Raw genomic sequence first — 21,694 nt, 5'->3', positions numbered from 1 at the left:
TTCATGGGGTCTCTGCCCCACTTGGAACCTCCCACAGCCTCATGGGCTCAGGGCAGGTAAAACCAAGGACACCCAGAGGCTGACCTGGAATTCTCTCTGAAGGTGTGTTAGGCCTACCAAGGTTACCCTGAGCATCTGTGCTTACATCACACACTGATTCCCTTGGGCTTCTAGCACCCTATCCACCATTTCTCTCTCTACTAGGCATAGTGAGGCCAAGGCCAGTTGGGGAGCTTTGGTTGTGGTGACAGTCTGGCCCAGCACGGCCTGTTGGACAGAACCATTAAAGCAAGAGAGCCTGAGAAAGCGTGTGGCTGGGAGAGAGGATGACAAACTAAGCAAAGCCCCACAGCAGGCTTCACACACAGCCCCAGGATCCCCCCGCTGCCTCCGTGTGTAGCATTGGGCTCCCCCTGCAACCAGCTCCAGATTTCCCCAGCCAGTCCCACTGGTAGCATCAGACTCTTCCCCCACCCCGGCTGGCTCCCTGTGCAGCAGCCAGCTATAGCTGGTGCCCTGCAGCCTAGCTTCCTGTCAGCAGCTGCTCTCCCCTTTGACCCCATTAGCTGTCTTGCCTTCTCTGACTGGGCACTCTTCCCTACAGGACACCAGCAGCTGGACGGGGACATGCCAAGAGCTCATGAGCCATCTCAGCACATTGTTTAATAAACTAAGAAAACCCTTATTTGATGCCACCCACCTCCCCAGCACCAGGCCGGCCCCAGCACCTGGCCAAGCCACCTTACTCCCCTGCCAGGTAGCCCCTCCCGCCCACCACGTCCCTCCTCACTCCCCATCCCAAGGGGGGGGGAACACGGTGAGCAGTGGGGATTTCTGGAGGGGGAGTGGTGGACTTACTGGCAGGTAGCAGTGGAGGCCTTGGGGAAGGGGCAGGGCTAACACAGCCCAGGTGTCATGGCAGCGGGTCGGCAGCAGCTGCACCAAGGAAGGCTTAGCCTTCTCTGGCCTGTTATACCCACCGCCCATGCTGGGGGAACGGAAGATGCTGTGCCTAGGGATGCATAAGGTATAAATCTGGCCCTGCCTGCATGTCAGAAGCACATCAAGTGGGGCCTGCCTGTGGCTGGGTGGGAAGGGCCAGGGCACTCTCACAGGGTGTGGGAGGCGACACCCGGGTTACTATGCAGCACAGGGAAGGGAGAGATAGAGGGAAGAGGCGTCTAGGCATTGAAACAACCTTCCCCTTTGGGAAGGTTTGTGGCCTTGGCACCGGAGCAGTTTGGCGACAGAATACCCTCCAGGCTCGCCTCGTGCTCCGAAGATACTGCTACTGTTCAGGAGAATGAAGCAAGAGCAAGACTGTGTGCCCTTGGCCATAAGCTCTGGTAAGGACAACATAGGTAGGCACATGCCAGTAACATTATACAGTCATGCTAAGCCCAGTACAGCCTGTTGGACAGGAGAGCCTGAGAAAGCATGCGCCTGGCAGAGAGAATGATGATCTAAGCAAAGATGGGCGATAGATTTCTCTGTTCCAGGGAGCTCCCCATTTCCCCAGCCCTGCAACATCCCAATAGTTCCCCTCTGCAAACTGGATCTGCTCCAGAGACGGCAGGAATGGACTCTGGGACCCAGGCTAGAGTACTCCCTTGCAGGCCACAGCCACCCAGCAGGCTTCATGCATGGCACCAGGCTCCCCTTGCTGCTGTCAGCTCCCAGCTGCCTCCCTGTGTGGCCCCTGCTGCCTGCCCTGAACAGTGCCAGATTTCCCCAGCCAGCCCCACTGGTGGCACTGACTCTTTCCACCCCCCTCAATGCCCCAGCTGACTGCACTTGCAGCAGTCAGCTATAGCTGGTGCCCTCCAAGCTTGCTCCCTGTACATACTGCAAGAATGTAGTTCCATGCTGATCCTAGGAGGAGGAGGAGTCACTGTATAACACACCTGGATCTCTGGCTGTTCCAGGGAAGTGTCAGCTCAGACTAGACTGCCATCCTTAAACAAGGCCAGCTGAGCAGCACTGCTTTACTGGGAAACAGGCAGAACCTAGCCAGCCATGGTTGTGATTCATAACCAGGTCTAGGAGGGTCCAGATTTCCTCTAGCTCTGAGGAAAGTTGGGTGTATTGTCCACCATCCCCTTCCTGCTGAAGGGGCATCTTTAGAGCTGCTTGGCTAGATGTTTCCTCTGTGAAACTACAATAAGCCTTAGATGTGCCCCAGAAGGTTTAGGGAACTTGTCTGTTCGAGTGCTGACATCTTAAACTACTTGTCAGCAGGAATACTGGAGACTCCCAGTGCCACAAGTTTTCCCTGCAAAGGTCCATAGTCAGCTAAAGATTTGCCCAACAGCAAATGCTTTGCCGAGCTTGATATTCTTGGCTAAAGGAGGAATATAGACTGTCTAGCTGCAAAGCTCCTTTCAGCCCCCTCTGCTGTAATATGGGGTGGGTGTATTGCCATGGTGGGGAGCAGAGGATTCTGTGGAAGGAGACAGCACTGCTAATAAGGCCTCCTTTAGCTAAGGGCTGAATCTGGAAGACTGTTAGATGGTCAGCTCTGGGCTACCCTTAACCCCCCGCCCCGGCCTCTCAATAAGCACATGCCAACAGGGTATATTCTTAGACCATTTATTCAGAATCACACATAGTACACATTCACTGAAATGATTGCCACAGCTGAGAAACGCATATAAAAAAGGGGCACAAGTTAAATCAGTTTGCTGTGAGGGGGAATAAATATCTGCTGTTGGCAGGGAAAGCTATGTCAGCAGCAGGCACTTTGAATAGGAGTGGACTGTCACCCTACTACATTCAGCCTCATACTGTTTGCTACTCTTCCCCCTCTCCCCCCCAAAAAACCCATGAACAAACCTGATGGAGATTGAGGACTACAATAGCAGTCAGTTTCTAAGGAACACATTATTCTGTATAATTATGTTTAGACCAGTAGTTTCTCAGAAATGCAGACTTGCTGAGAGTTTGAAATGCAAGTAGTCCATGATGCAGAAGTAACTGCCCCATTACCCAGGTAATCCAGCTGTTTCTCTGAAGAGCACAAGAGAAGATTCTTTAAGGACATGGTGCTTAAGAGTGAAAGCATCCCAAGTACTGGAATAGCACCCTTCTTAGTCTAGGTCACCAATCTAGAGTAGATTCTCAGCTTCCTCAGAACATGCTTTGGCTTCTGCCACCTCAGTTTGACAGGTGACATTTCCCAGAAAGTTGGAAGTGCCCATCATTCAAGGACATATTGGCTAAGGAGACATGGCCTTATAGTGACTCAAACTGACAGGCGATTTCCACATCCCTGGGATGCGGACACCAAATAAGCTAACTTGGGCAGGAGTCCACCTGGCTGGTGAAAGCAAATCTGGGCTGGATCTTGTCTTTGCTCAGACCTACAAGATGGAAGAGTTACTCTTCCAGAGAAAAAGTCATGGATGCTCTTAAGGGAAGAGTGTCCTCTGGTTAAAAGGGGAGCCTGGAAGGGAGCTGAGGAGGAAGGAATCCTCACTGGAGGATGCTAACAGCTTCCAGAGGACTTGCCTAAGCAGGAAATGACAGACCAAGGAGGGAGGTCTGAACCACAGCAAAAAACTTCTAGGAAGCGGAGATGGGAGACCTTATCTTAACTCAATTAAGGGCCTTTTTGAGAGGCAGTTGCCTAGAGATTGCATTAGTACTTCTACGAGAGTGTCTGGGAATGAGATGATCTGATGTCCTTCTGTAGCTTAGGACAAATGTCCTCCCTGCTCAAAGAGCTCAGCTAGTTTAAGCAGTCACAAGACTGCCCTTGGTTCAGAGTTACAGAAACCAGGTATCTTAAGCCTCCTAGTCACAGCAACCATCAGAAGACAATGTTTTGGCACTGTAGCTACAGATACTCAGTAGCAAGCCATGATACGAGTAGGAGACAGTTTAAAACATAACTTAAAACATTAAGTCAAATGCATGCTTACAATAAAACTTCCCTATCTCATAGGGGATTTCTGCTTAAGTCAGGGAGAGCTGGGGGCATTATTAACACTGAATACCTAATCAGAACTCTTGCTAGGTCAAGAGGGCCTTCATCCAGGAGTTATTTCAGGTTGATAGAAGTCTGCCTCCTCGTGTTCCCTTGGAAGGAGTAGCTAGTCCTCAACAAGAGAGCTGTGCACAATTTAAGCATCACAGAAATCTTTTACTACAGCACTGATGCTCTTCAAGGAGGGAGGTGATGTCATTTCTTCCACCAAGAAGTTAGCCAGGATACACCTGGTGCTGCCACCTCCCTCCAGAATGTGGAAAAATGAACCCAGTTGCGGCCACTATTTTAGTTCTATAGTGTAGATAGAGTTTATTTAGGGTGCAGACATGAAATTGTTATTTCATACAGCTGAGAAAGTTTGCTCCATCCAACGATTTTAGAATCATTCACATTTGGAAAGCAGCATGAATACTGACACCCCTATCAGAGACAGTGCTTTGAATCTTCCTGTTTCTACAGCAGGTTGGAGATTTAGGCCCATGAGCCAGGAGGAAGAACTTGTATATTGCATCTTCACTCACTGGCAGAGAGTTTTGTAGGTGTGTACGAATGTCTGCCATCATCCTGCAGTTTAAAAAGAAAAAAAAAAAAGAGTTTAAGTCACACCCCTACAGATTTGCCTGTGTCCTAGATAGCATCTTCTCCTGTCCCCAAGAGGCTTTCCTTTGGGACCCTGTACTCAGTGACTTTTTGCTACAGAGGGGCAAGTCTACCTCATGAGGGAGAGCTCCATTATCCTAGGGAAAGGCATATATGGAAAGGTCTAACACTGCATTATGTGGAATGAATTAGCACACAATGCTAGCATATTCCTACTCCAGGCAAGGAGCAGCTTGCTGTCTGGAGCATTGCATCTCCCCCTCTAGTGCTGGATCTCAGCTTGGAAGGAAGGATCACCAAATATCTTAATATTAGAAAGGTATGGAGCCATGGGGATTTGGTAGTTGTCTCTTCAGTGGAGAAAGGAAGATTCAGATAATTGTATGAGTGAGGGTATTAATAGATCTGCAAAGCTGCACTCTAGGACATGGTAGGAAAGCCCATTAAGTAGCAACACTGGCATCCCTAGACCACCTGTTACCTCCTTGTTTGTGCCACCTTAGTATTGATACCAGGCCCCAGAATACTAATCTGTATTCACCTTAGGCATGGAATTTAAGTAAGGAAACATGCCCCTATCCCCGGACTGTTGTTGTTACTTGCCTCTTCAATGGTAGAGCGGAATCCTTGATTATCCAGTTCAAATGTCTGTGTCCCTGCTTCATGGTCTCTCCCACCCTGAATTATAGCCTTGTCGTGCCAGCCAAATAGCCCAGAATTCAGGTACTAGTCAGAAAAAAATTACACCATAAGTGAGAAGAGATTTGTGCTAACAGGCTAGTGAGAGGCACAACCAGTTGCTAGGAAATGACCGACAGCTGCTCTGAATAGAGAGCTCTGAACTGCATGCACCTTGTGTAGGCTAGCCCACATAGTGGCTCAGTGGACCAGGCTACTGGACAAGCCTGTCTGAGCAGATAACTTTTGTACAAGAGGCAAAAAGTTACCACCTGGAAATGGAGCAATTGGTGGTACATATTAACTCTGCTTTACTGCTAGGTGAGCTCCTACATCTGAAGCTAGCCTCATTCCTTATTTGAAAGTTATCCAGGAGGAGACAAAGTTGACCAGTATACATTTTACACAAGTGTTTCCACTTATGTTGCTCAAGAGCAAGTTACAGCCCATCCGTTTGGATGCCAAGGAGTTTTTGGGTTAATACCCAGTGTCTGTTGGTAGATCCCTGGTTACAGGAGCAGTCACCCGCAAGTGAATGGAGAGAGTACAAAAAAAACTGGACAGAAAGTTCAGATAGTGCCTTCTGCCAGAGGCTATGCTTACTAAGTATTACTACCAACTTACCAGCAGAGCCACAATGGGAATGGCAATTAGAACAAGGCCACACATGACAATAATTGCCATGGCATATCCAGGGAAACTTGGATACACAAAGGGAGGTTCCAGTTGGTCATCTAGAGTCAAGAGAGACAGTTAGTCCTACAGCTACTATGCTATGCCCTGTCAAAGAAAGTAAAATTCTTTTTAGTAGCACCCCCTTCACCCCCAATCTAGTGATCACCACAGCTTTATTTTTAGCTAAGCTATTTGAATGTAGCCCTTATGGGAGTAGTTTCTACTTTGCTGACTCAGCTTCACACCCTCCCCCCAGTCTCCTGCCCTCCATCGGGCACTCAGTCTAGTATCATTCTTTCTTCTCCAATGAAGAGGAGTCTCAACTGGTACATTAGGCCAGTAGTTCTTTGGAGCCAATCCCTGTGGGCGGTTTGAAGCAGTGGTGTGGCCAGCTGCCATAGCCAACAATTTAGAGTCCACCTTATGCAGGGCTCTTGAGCCTCCATTGGCATAGGAAGCGTGACAAGCTCTTAGTTTTGGGTGGCAGGGGAAGAGAAATAATTGATGCTTCCCCCCAGGTAAAGCAGTAGCACAAACATGGGGTTGTGGTTCTGCTCCTGAAGTTTAGTGCTTTTGAGCAGGGAGCTTCAGACTGGAGGTCTGTTCTACAGCTATGTTACAACAGCTGGATAAGACTTCAGAATTTGACCAACACCATGCTGAAGATGTCTAGTATTCCAGCTAGATTCCCAAGCAGTCATACCTGCCACTGTGAAAGAATACGGGTCCACCTGAAAGCCTGACCCAGCCAACATGTGACCTGGACCAACTGAAAGAACAAGAGTCTGCAGAATGTCTGTACTGGCTGGGGCAGGGTGCTGGAATACAACATCCCCATGACAGATCAGGGAGCCGCTTCTGTGGAGAGAGCAATAGATTCCAGTGAGGCACAGTAGCAGTCACTCAGAGGGCCACAGGCAGTCTGGACTTGAGAGCCAGACCCATGGCTTTTAACCCAGGGCTGCATCCTGGAATCATTCAGTCTTAGACTCCCAATTGTCACAGGCTCTAGGCAGCATGGGAATTAAGATCCACTGCTTCTTATGGGGAATGGTTATGTTCTAGCCAGAGGTTCACTGAAGTTGGTGGGAAACTTAGTAGGTAGAAGAGGGAGTCTCAATAATGGATTGAGACACAAACATGTGACAAATGCTTTGGTCAGGCACTTTCAGCTGGCATCTTCCTAACCCTACTAAGGTAGTGATATATCCTAGTACAGATACATTGATCCCTTGGTGCCCCAGAAGACAACCTTGTAGGAGGCAGACAAGAGGCCTTCCAGCCTACACAGAAGCAGAGCGTTTACTCACAGGAAGTCTCGAATTACCACTTGCAGGAGGCCTTGGTATTTCCTCAGGGAATGCATCAGCTGGAAGAGTGGATCAGAGTTAGACTGATTCAGTTCCCCTCCCACAGGCATTTTGTCCCATTGTGAAGCCTCTGCCAGCAAGGTACTCAGAACATCTGTCTCCAGCTCAACCCCATTCAGACCACTCTTTCCTCAGCAGGAGTCAGACCCAGGCTTAAGAACTAGAGCATGGCTACACTCGCCAACGTAGAGCGCTTTGAGTTAAACCAGCCTTTGTAGAGCACAGTAGGGAAAGCGCTGCAGTCTGTCCACAGACAGCTTCAAGCACACTGGCATGGCCACATTTGCAGCGGCATTGGGTGTGGTGCATGCTGGGATAGCTGCCCATAATGCAAGTGACTGCAATGGGCTTTTCAAATGGGGGGTGGGGAGTGGAGTGGGTTGTGTGTATGTGGGGGGGAGAGTGGGTTTTTGGGGGGCTGAGAGCATGTCAACATGCTGTCTTGTAAGTTCAGACAGCAGCAGACCACTCCCCCTGCTACCTCCCTCTCACACACAGCATTTCACAGTAATGGTTGCTTTGTCTCAGAGCAGATAAGCAGCTGGCTGTCAGAAACTGAGCTTTCAAAGGGCATTTCTTCATTCCTACAGTGATTAAAAAAAACAATGAGAAGAGTGGCCACTTAAGGGGATTATGGGATGTTTCCAGAGGCTGATCAGAGCGCAGTAATGCAACACCTTGTCCACATGGGCGCTGCAGTGCTCCAGCGGGGCACAACAAAAATGTTATTCCACTTGCCGAGGTGGAGTACCAGCAGCGCTGTAGCCAGAGTCAGAGTGCTCTACGTGCCTTGCCAGTGTGGATGGGTAGTGAGCCAGTGTGCCTGGGGCTCCTTTATTGCCCTGTAACTTGCAAGTGTAGCCAAGCCCTTAGCTTCACCCACCAGTTAGAGTTGTGGGAGCTCCAGCAAGGACATACTTGTCTGGAGTAACTCAGATGCCTTAAATCCATGTCAATATTCTAGGTTGAGCCTGGAATTCTATTAGAGCCTCACATATAGGACAACACATTAGGAAGCCAAGTGAGCTTTGAAGCTCAGACACTATGAAGTCTGATTAAGCATAGCATGCTCCAGTAGTGTAGTCTTAAGAAGCAGTTTAGTTGCAACTCCCCCTTCCCTACCACAACCCTCCAGCTGAAGCTTTTGCTGTGATGGAATTTTACAAAGTTGTTTGATTTGTGAGATCATTTAAGTGAGCAACAAGAGCTAGCAGACTGTCCCCCGCAAGAGCCTGGTTTCACTAGAGAGCCTCGGGTGGGGGATTACTGGTGCTCCAAGCCTCTGGAGACACTAGTTACGATAAAGCACTGTAACCATTTTATTCCAAGTTGAGAGTGCTCCTTCTCCTAGCAGATGGGGTAGTCCAAGGCCTATATTTAGGATTAGTCTAAAGCCTTGAAGTAAGGCTTTCTAGATTCCTCCTTTCTGCCCTTAAGATCTCAAGAGGGATTCTATAGGGTCTCCTCTCCAATCCCAGAAGGATCTCAGAGTACACTGGTGTCACTGGCTGGAAATTGGGTAGGCCTACCACATCAGCAAGGTCCCTGGTGAGGTTCTGGTGTTCCACAGAAGAGTGATCCAGCAGTTTCTCATTGACTGTCCTGTTGTTGATCAGGAAGGAAATGGGGAAGACCTGCAAGCTAAGCCTTGAATCTGGAATTGGAAGGAGAGATTCGAGCTAGATAAGTGTTTAGTGGCCTCTACCAGCCAAGAGGAAGTGCTGGAGGGAAGGGTACTGACCATCCACAGAGAGAGTTGTCAAGTCTACAGAGTAGTTAACAAGACCCCTCAGTGCTTCCAGAACCTGGCTGACATCAGCATGGGCATGCGTGTCAATGTAGGCTTTGCCACTGATCTCCAGGTCACCTTTGATGTCCCTAAGGGAGAAGAGTTTTAGCAGGGCACAAAGGTAGAAGCCAGCAGGGGTTTGGAGGCTTCCCAGCACACGTCGCCACATTTCATTTGGTTACTACAACAGTACTGCAGCCACCCAGTAGAGTCCCTCATTTCAGATCATAGTCTCTGCAGAGACTACGAAGTCACAACAGAGCACTGCAGCAGGACTGCAATCCCCCAGGACTTGCTGCCCTAATAGCAGGAGCTCATAAGATGTACTTTTGCCACCCAATTCTGCCCATACCACCACAAAAACACCCCCCCCCCCGGCCAGACTGTGGTAATTTGCAGGAAAACACTATATCTCATCAGTTTACCAAGGAGTAGCCTACATTTTGTTTGAGTTAAGCATTTTACATGGTTTAAGATCTGCTTTATTCTTTTAGTGATAAAAATGGTGTCTGAATTCCATGTGTATATTCTAATATATTAATGGACTTTTAGTAGCATAGGGTGGGGTGGAAATCTGCCTTTTGCAGGATCTAAGGTTTTTGCAGGTAGGAGTGGGATTTAAAAATATATAAAAATCTATGCATGAAACAATGCAGGAGCAGGATTTATAAATAAATAGTCCCATGCAGGGCTCTATTTCACAGCAGTTGCATTTAAGACTGGATGATTAATACCTGCCCCTACTCATCCTTTAATTGGCTTTTGTATTCATGGAGGGGGGATTTTTATTTCAATACAGCCAGAGGCTATTGACTAGGTTGGAGCCAGTGCTAGAACTAGAATGAGTCCAGTGCCCAACATGCTGCTTCGGGCATTTGAGAGATCTTTCATCACAGGATGTTGCATTGTGACACAAGACAGTTCTCATTGAAGGAATAGGATGTACTCCTCCCCCACCCCGAGTAATGTTAGCACCACAGCATGGAGACCTTGGATTTCTACCTCACAGGTCTACCTGTGTGTCTCAATCTGGTCTTGCAGGGACTCCTGCTATCCTGAATGTTCAGCGTTCTAGGTACGTAATGCAAGGAAATTATATGTAGTGTTGGATTCTTGCCTTCACTATGCTGCTTCCATTCCTTCCACCCTCTCATGCATCATGAAGGCATTTAGCTTACAGACAGTGGCAACAGGAGCAAGTCATTGAGCTCCCAGGATTGGCTCTTCCTTAGGGAAGGAGTATTTGGTAGAGAGATATTAGATGAGTGACATCTTGTGGGTAGCTTGATTTATTGCAAGGTCTCTATACACCCTACAATTCAGGGAGTCTGGAGCCTCCTCTCCTGTAGTCAATAGTAGTTGGAAGCTGCTGAATGGTTCTTAGTTTCACCCCAGAAGAGGGTCTCTTCCCCATCCTCCACCCCCACCTGTGCCCTAAAGCAGTCTAGCCTTGTGCAGTCTAGCCAAGGCTATTTGGCTCCTTTGCACTCAGCCTAGCACTGCCCAGAGCTCCCCATTGGCTCCCCCACACTGCTAAGTAGCTACTTCTGTGTATATAGCTTCCAAATAAGGTCTAGAGCTCTTAAAGGAATCATCACCTCTTGAGTTGTCCATACCTGAGTCTGACAAAGGTGAAGTTCTTCACTTTGTACAGGGCCCCCACAGACTGAACCACCTACAGAGAAGAAAGGGGACAATTTGTTTCCCAGCTTCTCCAGAAGAGGGGTTGGGGAGACTGAAGTGACAATTCAACAGGAACCTTATTCCTAATTCAGTTATTTAGGCCATTTCCATTCCCTAAATCTCTCATGTCCCTTGCAGTCCTTGATATGCAGCTGAGCTGCTCTTTCCTTTCACCCCAGTGGAACTAGATTGGAGTTCTGGTGGTCTATTTACTATGTGCAGCCATATGGTTATTTGTGCATCACGGTCTTCACTAGCCTCTACTTGCAGGGCACTAAGACCTCTGCTAGAGTTAGTGAGCACTCAGCCTTGCAAGATTGTCAAGCATTATCCTCACTTTGCAGATATCAAGTGACATACCCAATGGAACACAAGAGCCCACATTCCCATGCCTTAACCATGAGGTGATCATTCTTCTCTTACAAGAGATAAAGGGAGACACTGCTCCATTGTCATGCGATTCAGTATAAGAGTTACCATACCACATTGTTTAGTTGGTCCAGAGAGCCCTGGCTGCTCACCCCACCGAACGCTGCAATTGAGCCGAGTCTCAGAGCAGTGAATGAGACAGACAGCTTTTCTGGTTCTAGATTCTCAAAGCTGAAACCTAGACAAGAGGGAGGCAGAAGGGCAGTGACATTGCCTAGACAGAGTCATGGCCTGGTGTCCAGCCACCCTCCCCCTTCTCTGTCCAATGATGTTCAAGTAGTACACAGGCTTTAGGCCTTAAGCCCAAACTAGAAGATCCACTATTTTAAGTTGTGGCAAGGTAAAGTTTTGGCCAGAGGGGGAGAGCACATGGGGTAACAACAAATCTGAGGTGGCAGGAGGCATGCTCCATCTCAGTGATGGAGGCACCCTAAGAAGGGTATGCTACTCTGATATTTTCCTTTAAGCAAAGTGCAGCATACTGTGAAAGCATCCCTATAACTGCTACTGCAGCAAATGCAGTTTACCCATGACACTGGATGGTTATCAAGAACCATGGTACAGTAGTCTCCAAATATATGGCTTGCATCTAATTGGGAGCCAACACCCCTTTCCCTCCCCATCACCCAATTATGATGGGTCATGGAGTGACCATGGAGATTACAGAAGCCACCTCTGGGAGGCACACACCACCTGGCTTGGTTATTGAAGGGCAGGCTTGACTGTTCCTGTGGCCATCTGGCAATGGGGAGGAGTGGTAATGGGAGCTCTGCCCTGCTGCTGGGCACTGTATTGTGTTGCAGACACTCAAGTGCTTACCATTTGACCGGACAGACTTGACATCCACTCTCCAGTCAAAAAAGGTGTCCATTTTCCTTTCCACTTCTGTGACAACTGTGCGGATGAGGTCAGAGTTTGTGGGAGCAGGGCCATCTCTCTGGAATAAAACCTCACTCTCAACAATGAGAGAACCGTTCCTGTGAGAGGCCAGGGAGATAGCTAGATTAGAAGCTTTTAGTAGCATGATAGGATTGTATCAGGTACTGTGCAAACACAAGTCATAGCTTTAGAAAGGCTATTCCAAAGGAACACCAGTTTAAAGTGTGAATTTGGTAGACCCCACTGCATTCGTCAGCCAATAGCCACCTACTGTCTGTTCTAGTAAACAGACACTTGCTATCACTATGTGTACCCAACCTGCTTCTGTTGTGTGACTTGGTAAGTTATCCCATCTGGATGGGAAGGGAAGCAAGACAACCTGAAGTCCTTGACCTATAATGTTACTCCCCACCCAAGGCTCACCCTCTTCCCTGCATGGCTTACAGATATAAGCTAGTGATGGAATCTATGGACAGCACATTTAAAAGCTTAAGCATGAGGAGTACTTATGTTGTGTAAGATACTCACAAAAACTGGAGAATGTTTGCTTGGAGAAAGTTCTCATAGCTGGATAACATCTTGTTTAGCTAGAAACAAGAAAAGCCACTGGTTAAGGACACATTTTCACAGATCCTTCACTATGAATAGTGAAGGCTTACTGGAAGTGGGGTCAGACTTGTAGGAACCTGGACTTGTTTGTGCAGAGCCAGGAAGTGATATCGATACTCGTTCTTGGATTGGGAAGTGAAGCAGAGCTTCAAGAGAGACTAAATCGATAAGCACAGAGTGAGGGGGGGGGGGGGGAGAAGGGTAGAGTCCACATGGGTCTGAAGGATTAATAGGAAATGCTATCTCAGCATTGCCATGCATGGAACAAAGAATTTGTTTTACCACAGTCCATGGTAAGTCTATGCACATTTGGGAGAACAAAGCCCCTTGTTTATAGACTGCTTGTCTGCATCTGGCTAGTGTTGATCATGACTAAAACCAAACTTTTGGCTATTCAGTGGTAGAGTTATGTGCACTGGATACTCATTAAAGTTGCCAGTCTGATGTGGATGGGTATTAGGATCCTTATGGGCTAGGCAGACTTTTCCCTCAAGGGAGCAGTCTTCATAGACATAAGCTGAAAACAAGCTACAAGTAGCTACTCAGTTGCAGCCTGGCAACCAGAGGAGCAAAGTTCAGCTCTAGTAACTGGCTGACTTCTCTAAATTCCAACACTTTCAGGAGTTCTACTTACAGTTAACTTCACTTCCTTCTCCAGCTTCTTGTACCCATCAGAAGACTTGTTCTTCAGGAGTTCTGTGTAAGCGATTCCAATAAGACGGAACTGCAGAGATAGGATATGCACAGGCAACTGCAGTGAAGGTGATGTAGGTCTAGTTGCAGACCCAGTCTTTCCCCTAGGAGAGAAGCTCAGTGTTGGAACCTCAGATTCAGGCAGGATCTGCTTTGAAATGAGGCCAGTTTTGATTGTAGCCACCTGCTTGGCAGACACTGCAGCTGTGGTTAAGTTTGTTCTTGCAGCCATTGTCCTAGTTAATTCACTGAGGTCTGTTTTAGCTGTTGAACTGTGTTGGGAGATTAGCAGCAAGCGGGTGGACAAGGTTGATGTAGGAGGTATAAGCAATGTTGATAGAGTGGTTTTGTTCCAAGGCATCAGCTTAGTGATCTTTGGTACAGTAGGAAGCTGCAGGGCAGGGGTGGTTGAAGGTCTGGCACTAGTGAGCAGGGCAGTTGTCTTTGTTGTGGGTAGAATGCTGGGGGTACTATGAAGGGAAGTCACCACACTAGGTTTGGCTTCTGCAAGGGGCTGGAAAATGGGAGCATTGGGCCCAAAAGACTGTGTAAGGTTTGTACTAGTAAGTAGTGTAGTTGTACTTAGCTCTGGAGGTGATGGCAGTGGAGCAGCTGTTCTATTTTTGACTGGTGTAGCCTTCTCCACAAGCACGGCTGTGTCTGTCAACCCAACAGCAGGTGCCATAACACTGACTGGAGACTGAGCAGAGGCCAACCCACTGAAGTTTGCTGCCTTTGTAGACACACCTGGGACTTTGTGCTCTCCAAGAGCTGCTGATGTGGGCTTCCATTCTGATGCAGCTGTAGTGGAAGCTACTGGGACACCAGCTGCTATTCTAGGCACTGGAGTATATTCCATTCCAGTAGGGGTTGAGCCACCAAGCCCTGTTTGGTTTAGGTACAGGGGAGTGGAATGGGTGATGTTTGTCTCAGTCTTCATTATGACACTTGTATCGCTACTTGTTTTAGAGGGCAACAAAGGGAAGGTCTTATTCCGTGGAGAAGTGTGCGCCTTTGGCCCTGGCTGGATGTCTGTCCCACTAGGCAGAGATGTGGTTGAGTGGGATAAGACCAAGTCAGCTGGGGTGGACAGCCTTCTTCTCATTCCCGGTCTACGGAGTGAATAATGCTTACGTGCTGGTTGAGCTTGTGGCTTTGCTGAACTTGAACTGGAAAGCAGCTCTGTAGTTGGAGCATCACTTGAAGCTTCCAGCGGGAGCTCTGAGGAGCCAGGAGGCATTTTAGCCACTACTTCAGCAGCCGCTGGAGTCTGCTCTTTATCAAGGAACTTCACAATTTTAGATAATTCCCTGTAGAGGGTGGCACTAGTAATGTTTGCAGCTGTACTGGCTCTTGAGACACTAGAGGATCTCTCAGGGCAGCAAGCAGAAGTACTGGACTGACTTCTAGGGCCCTTGCTAATAGGCAACATATGGGATAGAGAATTGGCTGCAGTGTCTTCATGCAGGAAGCCTGCAACAGGCTTCACACTAGCCAGGACTGTGGAGTAGGTCAAAGCCTGACTGGTACCAGCAACTGGAGTGTCTGGCTTGGAGGAGACACCTCTCATTGATTCTTGAGAGGGAGAAACTCTTGTTAGATTAGCAGGAGCATGTGTAATAACAAGGCTAGGAGAACCCTTTTGTTCCACAGCTGTACTAAGGTCAGACACCCAGGTTGGACAACTAGTGGAATCAGAACCAGTACATGCCATTTCAGTAGTGTGCTCTTTCAGTCTATGACCCAGCTGTCCCACTGGCAGGATTCTCTCTGTAGAGGATGTGCTGGCAGTCTCTGCATCAAGTTTGAGATGATCAAGGGGATGTGTGGCTGAGGAAAGGCCAACTCCAGCTGCAACTGAAGGGGGACCCTCTGTAACACCTCCAGTCAGCTGAGTTATATCACTGATTGCAACATCAGTGAGAATGTTAGAGCTAGTTACTAGACTATGAGGGACTCCAGGGACAATGGTCTGTTCTGAAGAGGCCTCAGGAAAGGTCTCTTCCAGCACCAGAGAGCTTGGAGTGTCACGGTCAGCTGGAAGGTCTAATAATCCTGATAAACTAGTAGTTAGAACTAGCAGCTGGCCCAGCCCAGCAGTGGCTGGCTTGGGAACTGATGGTATGTGAGCCCTTGTTCCACTGTGTCCTGACAGAGCGGTAGGGATAGATCTCCCTACACCATTCTGTGAGGGAAACCCAGATGACACTTCTACTGAACTTGCATGCACCACACCAGGAAGAGTTACCTTTAGTGGTGAGACTGGAGCACCAGATGGGGGAGGAGATTGTGCAGTAGTGCTGACATGTACAGGTAGTGTTGGCCAATTAATTGACTCTCTAACAGTGGGTGAGACAGCCAGCAGTACAGCTGCAGTAAACTGCTCCTCAGTCTCTACCTGTTCAGTGTGGCCTGCTAAGGTGTCTGGAACAGTAAGGGGCCCAGGAGATGGGTGCTCTGTGAAGTGGCTCAGGTCACCCACATGCAGTGGTGCAGAAGCTGAGGTACTGGCCTTTGGTTTGGCAGAGGGCAGTCTTGCTGTAGATACTGGGGCTGGGAGCAGGTTAGTGGGTTGTGACATGCTAACAGGAAGAGCACTCAACATGAATTTCATCACATCAGATAGTTCAGAGGGACGGTGTTCCTGGTTGGGCATGGTTACACTGGGGGATGTATCCAAGAAACTTTCTCCTGATGGAGGAGATGGTGTCAGAGACCCTGGCTGTGTCCCAGGGACAGCACCAAGCCACACTGGCTGCACAGGTTCATGAGCAGCCACACCAGTTGATATGGGGGAAGAACCTGGCCACCTACTGGTGATCAGTTCTATAGGGCCAATGTTAGTTGCTTCCAGAGATGTGGACTCTGGGAAGTTGGTACTCATGGTTAAGTTATCCTGGGTGGGAACAGCTGGGCTGGCTGGCACAGTAGGACTTGTGGTCAGTGACATTAAGTAGGAAAGTTCTTTGCTAGCCCTATATGTTGGAGGTGCAGAGGCTAGGAATTCAGGCAAGACACTAGTGGGACTACTTCTAATGGCTCTCTGATCTAGGCTAGTGCTGGGAGCCATTAGTGTGGCAAAGTGGGTCATTTTATACAGACCCCATGCATCACTAGTGAGACCGTCTACAGCAGCTTGTTGCTTCAAGCCAGAGTTTGAACTTGACTGAGCAATGGAGGCAGCGTCTGGAGAAACTTTTAGGGGCTGTGCAGATGCCTTTGGAGCAGAGTGCAATGAGTCATACTGCAAGAAGTCTGCATCTATCAGAAGGGATTGTGCTTGGGACAGAGTACCAGGTACCATTGCAGGGTAATTAGAGTCCATTGTGCCAACTTCCACAGCTTTAGATGCATGTGGAGAGAATGTCAGGTCCTCCTTAGAGGATGCCTGTAGCCCCTTAGGCTTCTCTTCTAAGCTTTCCCCTGTCATTTTGGCTAGCGCATCAGGAGTCAGAGAAGTTTCAAGTCTCAGAGTCTTAGAGTCAATGCCCTTCTTCTCTTTCTTGGCAGCTCTCAATTTATAATGCAGGCTCCCTTTTCCATCAAGCTTGAATGCAAGTGCAGAGATCTGGCTTAAGTCACTCCATTTGGCTTCTGGGAGGCTTAGCTGGTCTGTGCTGCCTACAGAGTCTGCCCGTAAGCTTCTAGCATGTTGCTTTTCCCTAGCAGCATGCAAGTCAGTTTGCCCTTTTACAATGTGGTTCAGTAAGTACTTGTTGGGTTTCATCAAGATGCCACCAGTAGCATTCTGGGATAGCAATAAGTCAGGCTGCAAGGGTAAAGTTGTAGGCACAGTGCCAAGAGGGTTCTGACAAGGAGTAGCTGAAGACCCTTCATTACATGCAATGGTAGAAGCGAGAAAGCAGGTCACTGTAGCCAATATGATTTGCCATCTATGCCTTTTGGCAACAGTCACTAAGGCAGTGGCAGGGCATGGGGTTACTCTCATGGTGCTTTTTCTCCTTCTTGGGGAAGCCATTGTAGTGTCTTGCCCTGAAGACTTATCCATATGTGGCGGTCCTGCTCCATGATTTATCATGGGCAATCTCATCATGGCAGCTCAGCTGTGAAGAATTAGGAGATACAGTAGTTGCTTTAGTCTACAGTCCTCCCTAATTAAGGTAGCAGCTACTTTGGTAGCTCACATCCCCATGGGATCCACTAGCCCAACTGCTAATGGAAGACTAAACTAATACCTTAAATAACCTGTGCAAGGCTGACACTCCAGAGGTTGAGCCAATTTAGTCCTTGCTGTTTATTAGTCAAGCTATGCAATGTTTTCCATAGCTACCTGCTCCCTTAAAAAGAAAAAATAACCACATACAGTCTTTTCCAACTAGGACTTTAAACCAGGACCTTCCTATGCTGGTTTCAAATCAAGCAGTTCTTTAAATTAATCTCAGCTACAGCCTGTTTAACAAGGGGGCATGGGGGGAGAGAAGAAGAAGATTGGATAGATACTATTCTAGCCAAGTGCTTGTTTTCTTTTAACTAGTCAGTTCTGACATCAATCAAGAGCCAGGGCCAGAGCCTCAGTCTCCCACCACACGCTTATTGATGCGGCAATGGTCTTTTGTTGAGTATTAACATACCAGCTCTTAAATAGGTGTGTTCCTGTTTTAAATGGGTTCGCTCAACTACTTAAAGCCATGTTTAGATGGGACCTCAGAAGATGCAACAGTGCAGACTGCAAGTACTGGGCTAGATTAGAAACCCCAAGGAGTGGAGAGATGCCTTCTTTTTCCAGCCCTCCATTACTCCAGATCACCTATTTCACAGAGCTCTGCTCTGGAAGGGATGAAAGAGGAAGGAAGTGTCCAAAGAAAAGAAAAGCACCCCCAAAAAATACTATATGCATTCCTCCCCACAGTTACAGAAACTGGGAGGAATGGACACCTTATTCTTATGGAGAGGGATGTGGGACAGTTTGCCAAGTATATCACTGCACCCCAGCTAGCAGATCAGAACTTGTCAGCTACAGTTAATATGTAGGCTTGATAGGGAAGTCAAATCGAGGAGCCCTGAAGAAGAGTCTATGCTAAGTAGCCACTTTAAGAGCTTTAGCAGCTTCTACCCACCTTCCAGTGGTGGAACCATCACAAGGTAAACACTCTGCAGAGTCACTAGAGGGGCTGAGGAAGGGCGAGTGGGTGCCCATTCCAAAGTCTGAGGCAGAGCCCAGATTAGAGACCCTTTAGGCTACATCTACACAACAGCCTCCCAGCTCACATACACATACTTGTGCTAGCTACCCACCCACAGGGGTCAGGCCAGTTACTACTCAACATGGCTAAGCTGTGGTGCCACTGCCCATTCTACCACACCTACACAAACTTGTGCATAACAGTGGTGTATGCACACCGGGATACGTGCCCCTAGTTTTTTGTAGGCACAATTGCTTTAGTATGTACGCACCCACCAGCTCCTAGGTCTACAGCAGGTATATAAGTGCAGCTCCCATAACAACCTCAGGCTCAGCATTTTTGTCTTGGAGGTTTGTGATGGGAGTCTAATGCAGAAGTGAAAGTGTCTTGTAGGCACAGCAAGGCTAGAGCTGAAACAGCATCTACAGCTAGTGGAAGACATTCTAGGCAAGTTAATGCTACACTTGCTGTGGGGCTAACTGTGATGAAGCTTTACTAAAAAGTTAGGTGGCAAGCACTGGTGAGAGTCAACCATCCCTAGCTACAGCCATAGGCAACTCATGATCACGCAATAGGAGAGCATTCTAGACATGGACACTAGGCATTCTAGGTTAGAGTTAGCTAGTGGACCAGTATGAGGAAGCCTACACTTAGCTTGCCATGCACAGTCCTAAGCAAGATAAGGCTGCCCCCTCCAAAGCCAGGGCAGGCTAGTACATGCAAGGGCCAGGGCCACCAGAAGAGGCATGCACAGAAGAGAAAGATAAAGTCTAGGGACTCCCAATACCTAGCTGCTTCTTCTCAGTTACTCAGCTGTTTTCTACAGCAGTTGCAGGACTTTAGCTTGTTTTCCCAGGACAGCTTTTATGGCTTCTTCCCCCCACCACTTTCAGATGCGTGCCCAGTGCACTAGTAGCAAGCAGATCATGAATACAGGCCTGGGGGGTGGGGGCAGCAGGGGAAGAGAAATCAAGATCAGAGGTTTGTCAACTAACTTTCACTTCTCAAAAGCAGGCCTTGCCACCCTAAACAACTTCTTATCCCAGGTCTCCTCAACAAGCTTTCTACATACAGCCAATTAGTTAGGCTAGCTGCCTAAGACAATGCTAGTATGACAATTATTTACTAGATCCCCTCATTTTCTCTGCAAGGTAACCACTAGCTATTATACCCATTTGGCATAGGAATCATACTGTGAAATGAGCACCCCAGAACCCTGTAGGCCAGTCAAGCCCTGCAAGTCACTCTAGGCTGACATTAAAGCAACCCCTCTTAAGGGACTAATTTCACTATTAAGGAAGTACATATAGTGAGACACCCACAGCAGAACCAGAAGAATTTCTTTGCAAGAAGGCAATGATACTTTCAGAGTGAGAGCCATAGTCTAAGCAACTATTCACCCAATCCCCTTAACCAAGGCACTGATTTTCAACAAGCCCCTACCTAGTCTTACCTTAGGGCTACTGACCAGTCACCCACTCAAAGGGGAAGGGTACAAAGCAGCAGACCATAGGCCTGCTCTTTTATTTCATTGGCATGGGGGATGGGAATGCAAGGCAGGAAGTACCTGCTGAGTCCAGATGGCCAGGTTCCTCATTAATCCACTTTGCACCTCACCATGTGAAACCTCTCCCCACCAGAACGAGAGGGAGGAGGAATGCAAGTTTTCCTGTGGTGCTTTGGCTACAGGAATTGGGAAGTGCGTGGTCAGCTTTTGCTGGTTCTGAATGTGTGTGTGTGTTACGTTCCTCCAGCCCATTGACCCCAAAACACAACACATGCTCCTCAAAATGCCACGTTTGTCTAGACAGGCCCTCTATATGTTACTGCCCTGGAGTATGGGAAGGAGGGAAACACCAGCTGGCCTCTCTAACTACAAAAGGGAGGGGGTGTCTGGAGTTTGAAGGCAGCAACATACCGCTGCTTCCTCACTAATTGGTTAGTCTCTAAGGTGCCACAAGTACTCCTTTTCTTTTTGTGAATACAGACTAACACGGCTGCTACTCTGAAACCTGTCATTTACAAAAGGGTTTTCCATTGCCTGGCTGGGGTTTGGTAGGCTGACATTAGGCTCTTTTATTGACCCCAGGATATTCAAGGTACTGCTTCTCTCTGCCACACTGGCTACTGGGGAGCTGAAGAAGGATTTTCTTTGGTCTAGGGATGAGACTGGCTCAGGCTGCTACTTCCTCCACAAATCTTGGGATTTCCTGCCATATCGGGCAGGTTTTCCTCTCATGAATGACCGTGTTGCTGGGGCAGGCTCTCATGGCTAAGGAAGGTGAACTCTTCAATTAGTTATCAGAAGGCTGCATAGAAGCATGGTCTTAAAACCTACTATATGTTAGGAAGGGCAGGGCAGAAATCTTGAAACATAGAGGTTAAGGGGCATGGTGGGCTAATCTGTGTTAGGGCCCAATAGGGAAATAGCTAGGGGATAACCTAGCTACAAAACAAGGTATCATGGCAGAGGTAGATGTGGCTCCAATTCGTCATGTAGGAGGGGGTCAGGGCTGAATTGTATAAGTGGAATTACTTGGGGACCCCAGGCTTAAATAACAGTGAGCATTGTTATCATGGCTGGGGAGGGGGTGTTGCTCTTCAGCTATCTACAGAGACATCAGCCAGAATAAAAATAACTGATTCGCAACTCATGTGACCCTCCTGGATTCCTTTTTCTGGCCCCGCTGTAACACCAGAGCTTCAGACAAGACAAGACAAGACAACGACTTTGGTCCTGATCGTAACAGAATGCTGAGGTTCCCCTCAAGTAAGCACAAAACAGCAGCTCCCGTGAAGGGGCTAAAACTGCCAGCAGAAAAAAATATGAATGTCAGACTGGACAGTCCCTGTTGCTCAGCAATAGCGCTAATATTATTGATTCATGGCTATTTCCTCACAGACAGCGCTGGATCGAGTCACCCTAATTTCCCCTGGGCCTAGCCCCCTCTCCCAGCACCTTGGTTTTTTTAAAGCTGCTTCCAGCTGTTACAAAGAACTTTTGTTGAAATATTTCACTCAGGGTATTTGGCTGACAGTATTTTAAAGAACTGGGCCATTCGCTGTTGAACGATGCAATGGATGGGATGGATTAAACTGGATTAAATTGGTCAATGGAGAAAGAAGTGGCAACAGACGGACATTTTGCATCAGGCCC

At 48.1% G+C, this 21,694-nt stretch overlaps 1 protein-coding gene across 3 annotated transcripts; it reads right to left on the bottom strand.

The window, feature by feature from the left end:
* Positions 1-2,591: 2,591 nt before the first annotated feature.
* On the bottom strand, positions 2,592-20,781 carry LOC311527576 (uncharacterized protein). Of its 3 annotated transcripts, XM_084641712.1 has the most exons (12): positions 13,335-20,781; positions 12,620-12,678; positions 12,032-12,189; positions 11,266-11,390; positions 10,717-10,775; positions 9,053-9,189; positions 8,841-8,965; positions 7,252-7,310; positions 6,645-6,799; positions 5,891-6,000; positions 5,192-5,314; positions 2,592-4,552 (listed from the first exon to the last, which is right to left on the bottom strand). In XM_084641712.1, exons 1-12 carry the CDS (start codon positions 17,445-17,447, stop codon positions 4,502-4,504), a joined length of 5,274 nt encoding a protein of 1,757 aa, XP_084497838.1. In that variant the 5' UTR covers positions 17,448-20,781; the 3' UTR covers positions 2,592-4,501. The 3 variants fall into 3 exon arrangements, 2 of the variants coding, with proteins under 2 accessions (XP_084497838.1, XP_084497839.1); XR_014713372.1 differs by lacking the exons at positions 2,592-4,552; positions 7,252-7,310 and having other exon boundaries at positions 5,286-5,314; XM_084641713.1 differs by lacking the exons at positions 2,592-4,552; positions 5,192-5,314; positions 5,891-6,000; ... (1 more) ...; positions 7,252-7,310; positions 8,841-8,965 and having other exon boundaries at positions 9,053-9,178.
* Positions 20,782-21,694: the final 913 nt, after the last annotated feature.

Source organism: Lepidochelys olivacea, assembly GCF_965140295.1.
Source record: "Lepidochelys olivacea isolate rLepOli2 genome assembly, chromosome: 10".
Lineage (NCBI taxonomy): Eukaryota > Metazoa > Chordata > Testudines > Cheloniidae > Lepidochelys > Lepidochelys olivacea.
This window is presented reverse-complemented; position numbering and strand designations above follow the sequence as displayed.

What these genes read in the sequence shown, in the direction of transcription:
- LOC311527576 (XM_084641712.1), bottom strand. Translation starts at nt 17,447, where the DNA reads ATGATGAGATTGCCCATGATAAATCATGGAGCAGGACCGCCACATATG. An exon ending in CAAGTCTGTCCGGTCAAATG is followed by an intron (nt 11,391 to 12,031) that starts GTAAGCACTTGA and finishes CCTCTTGTCTAG; the next exon opens with GTTTCAGCTTTGAGAATCTA. An exon ending in CCAGGGACCTTGCTGATGTG is followed by an intron (nt 7,311 to 8,840) that starts GTAGGCCTACCC and finishes CCACTCTTCCAG; the next exon opens with CTGATGCATTCCCTGAGGAA.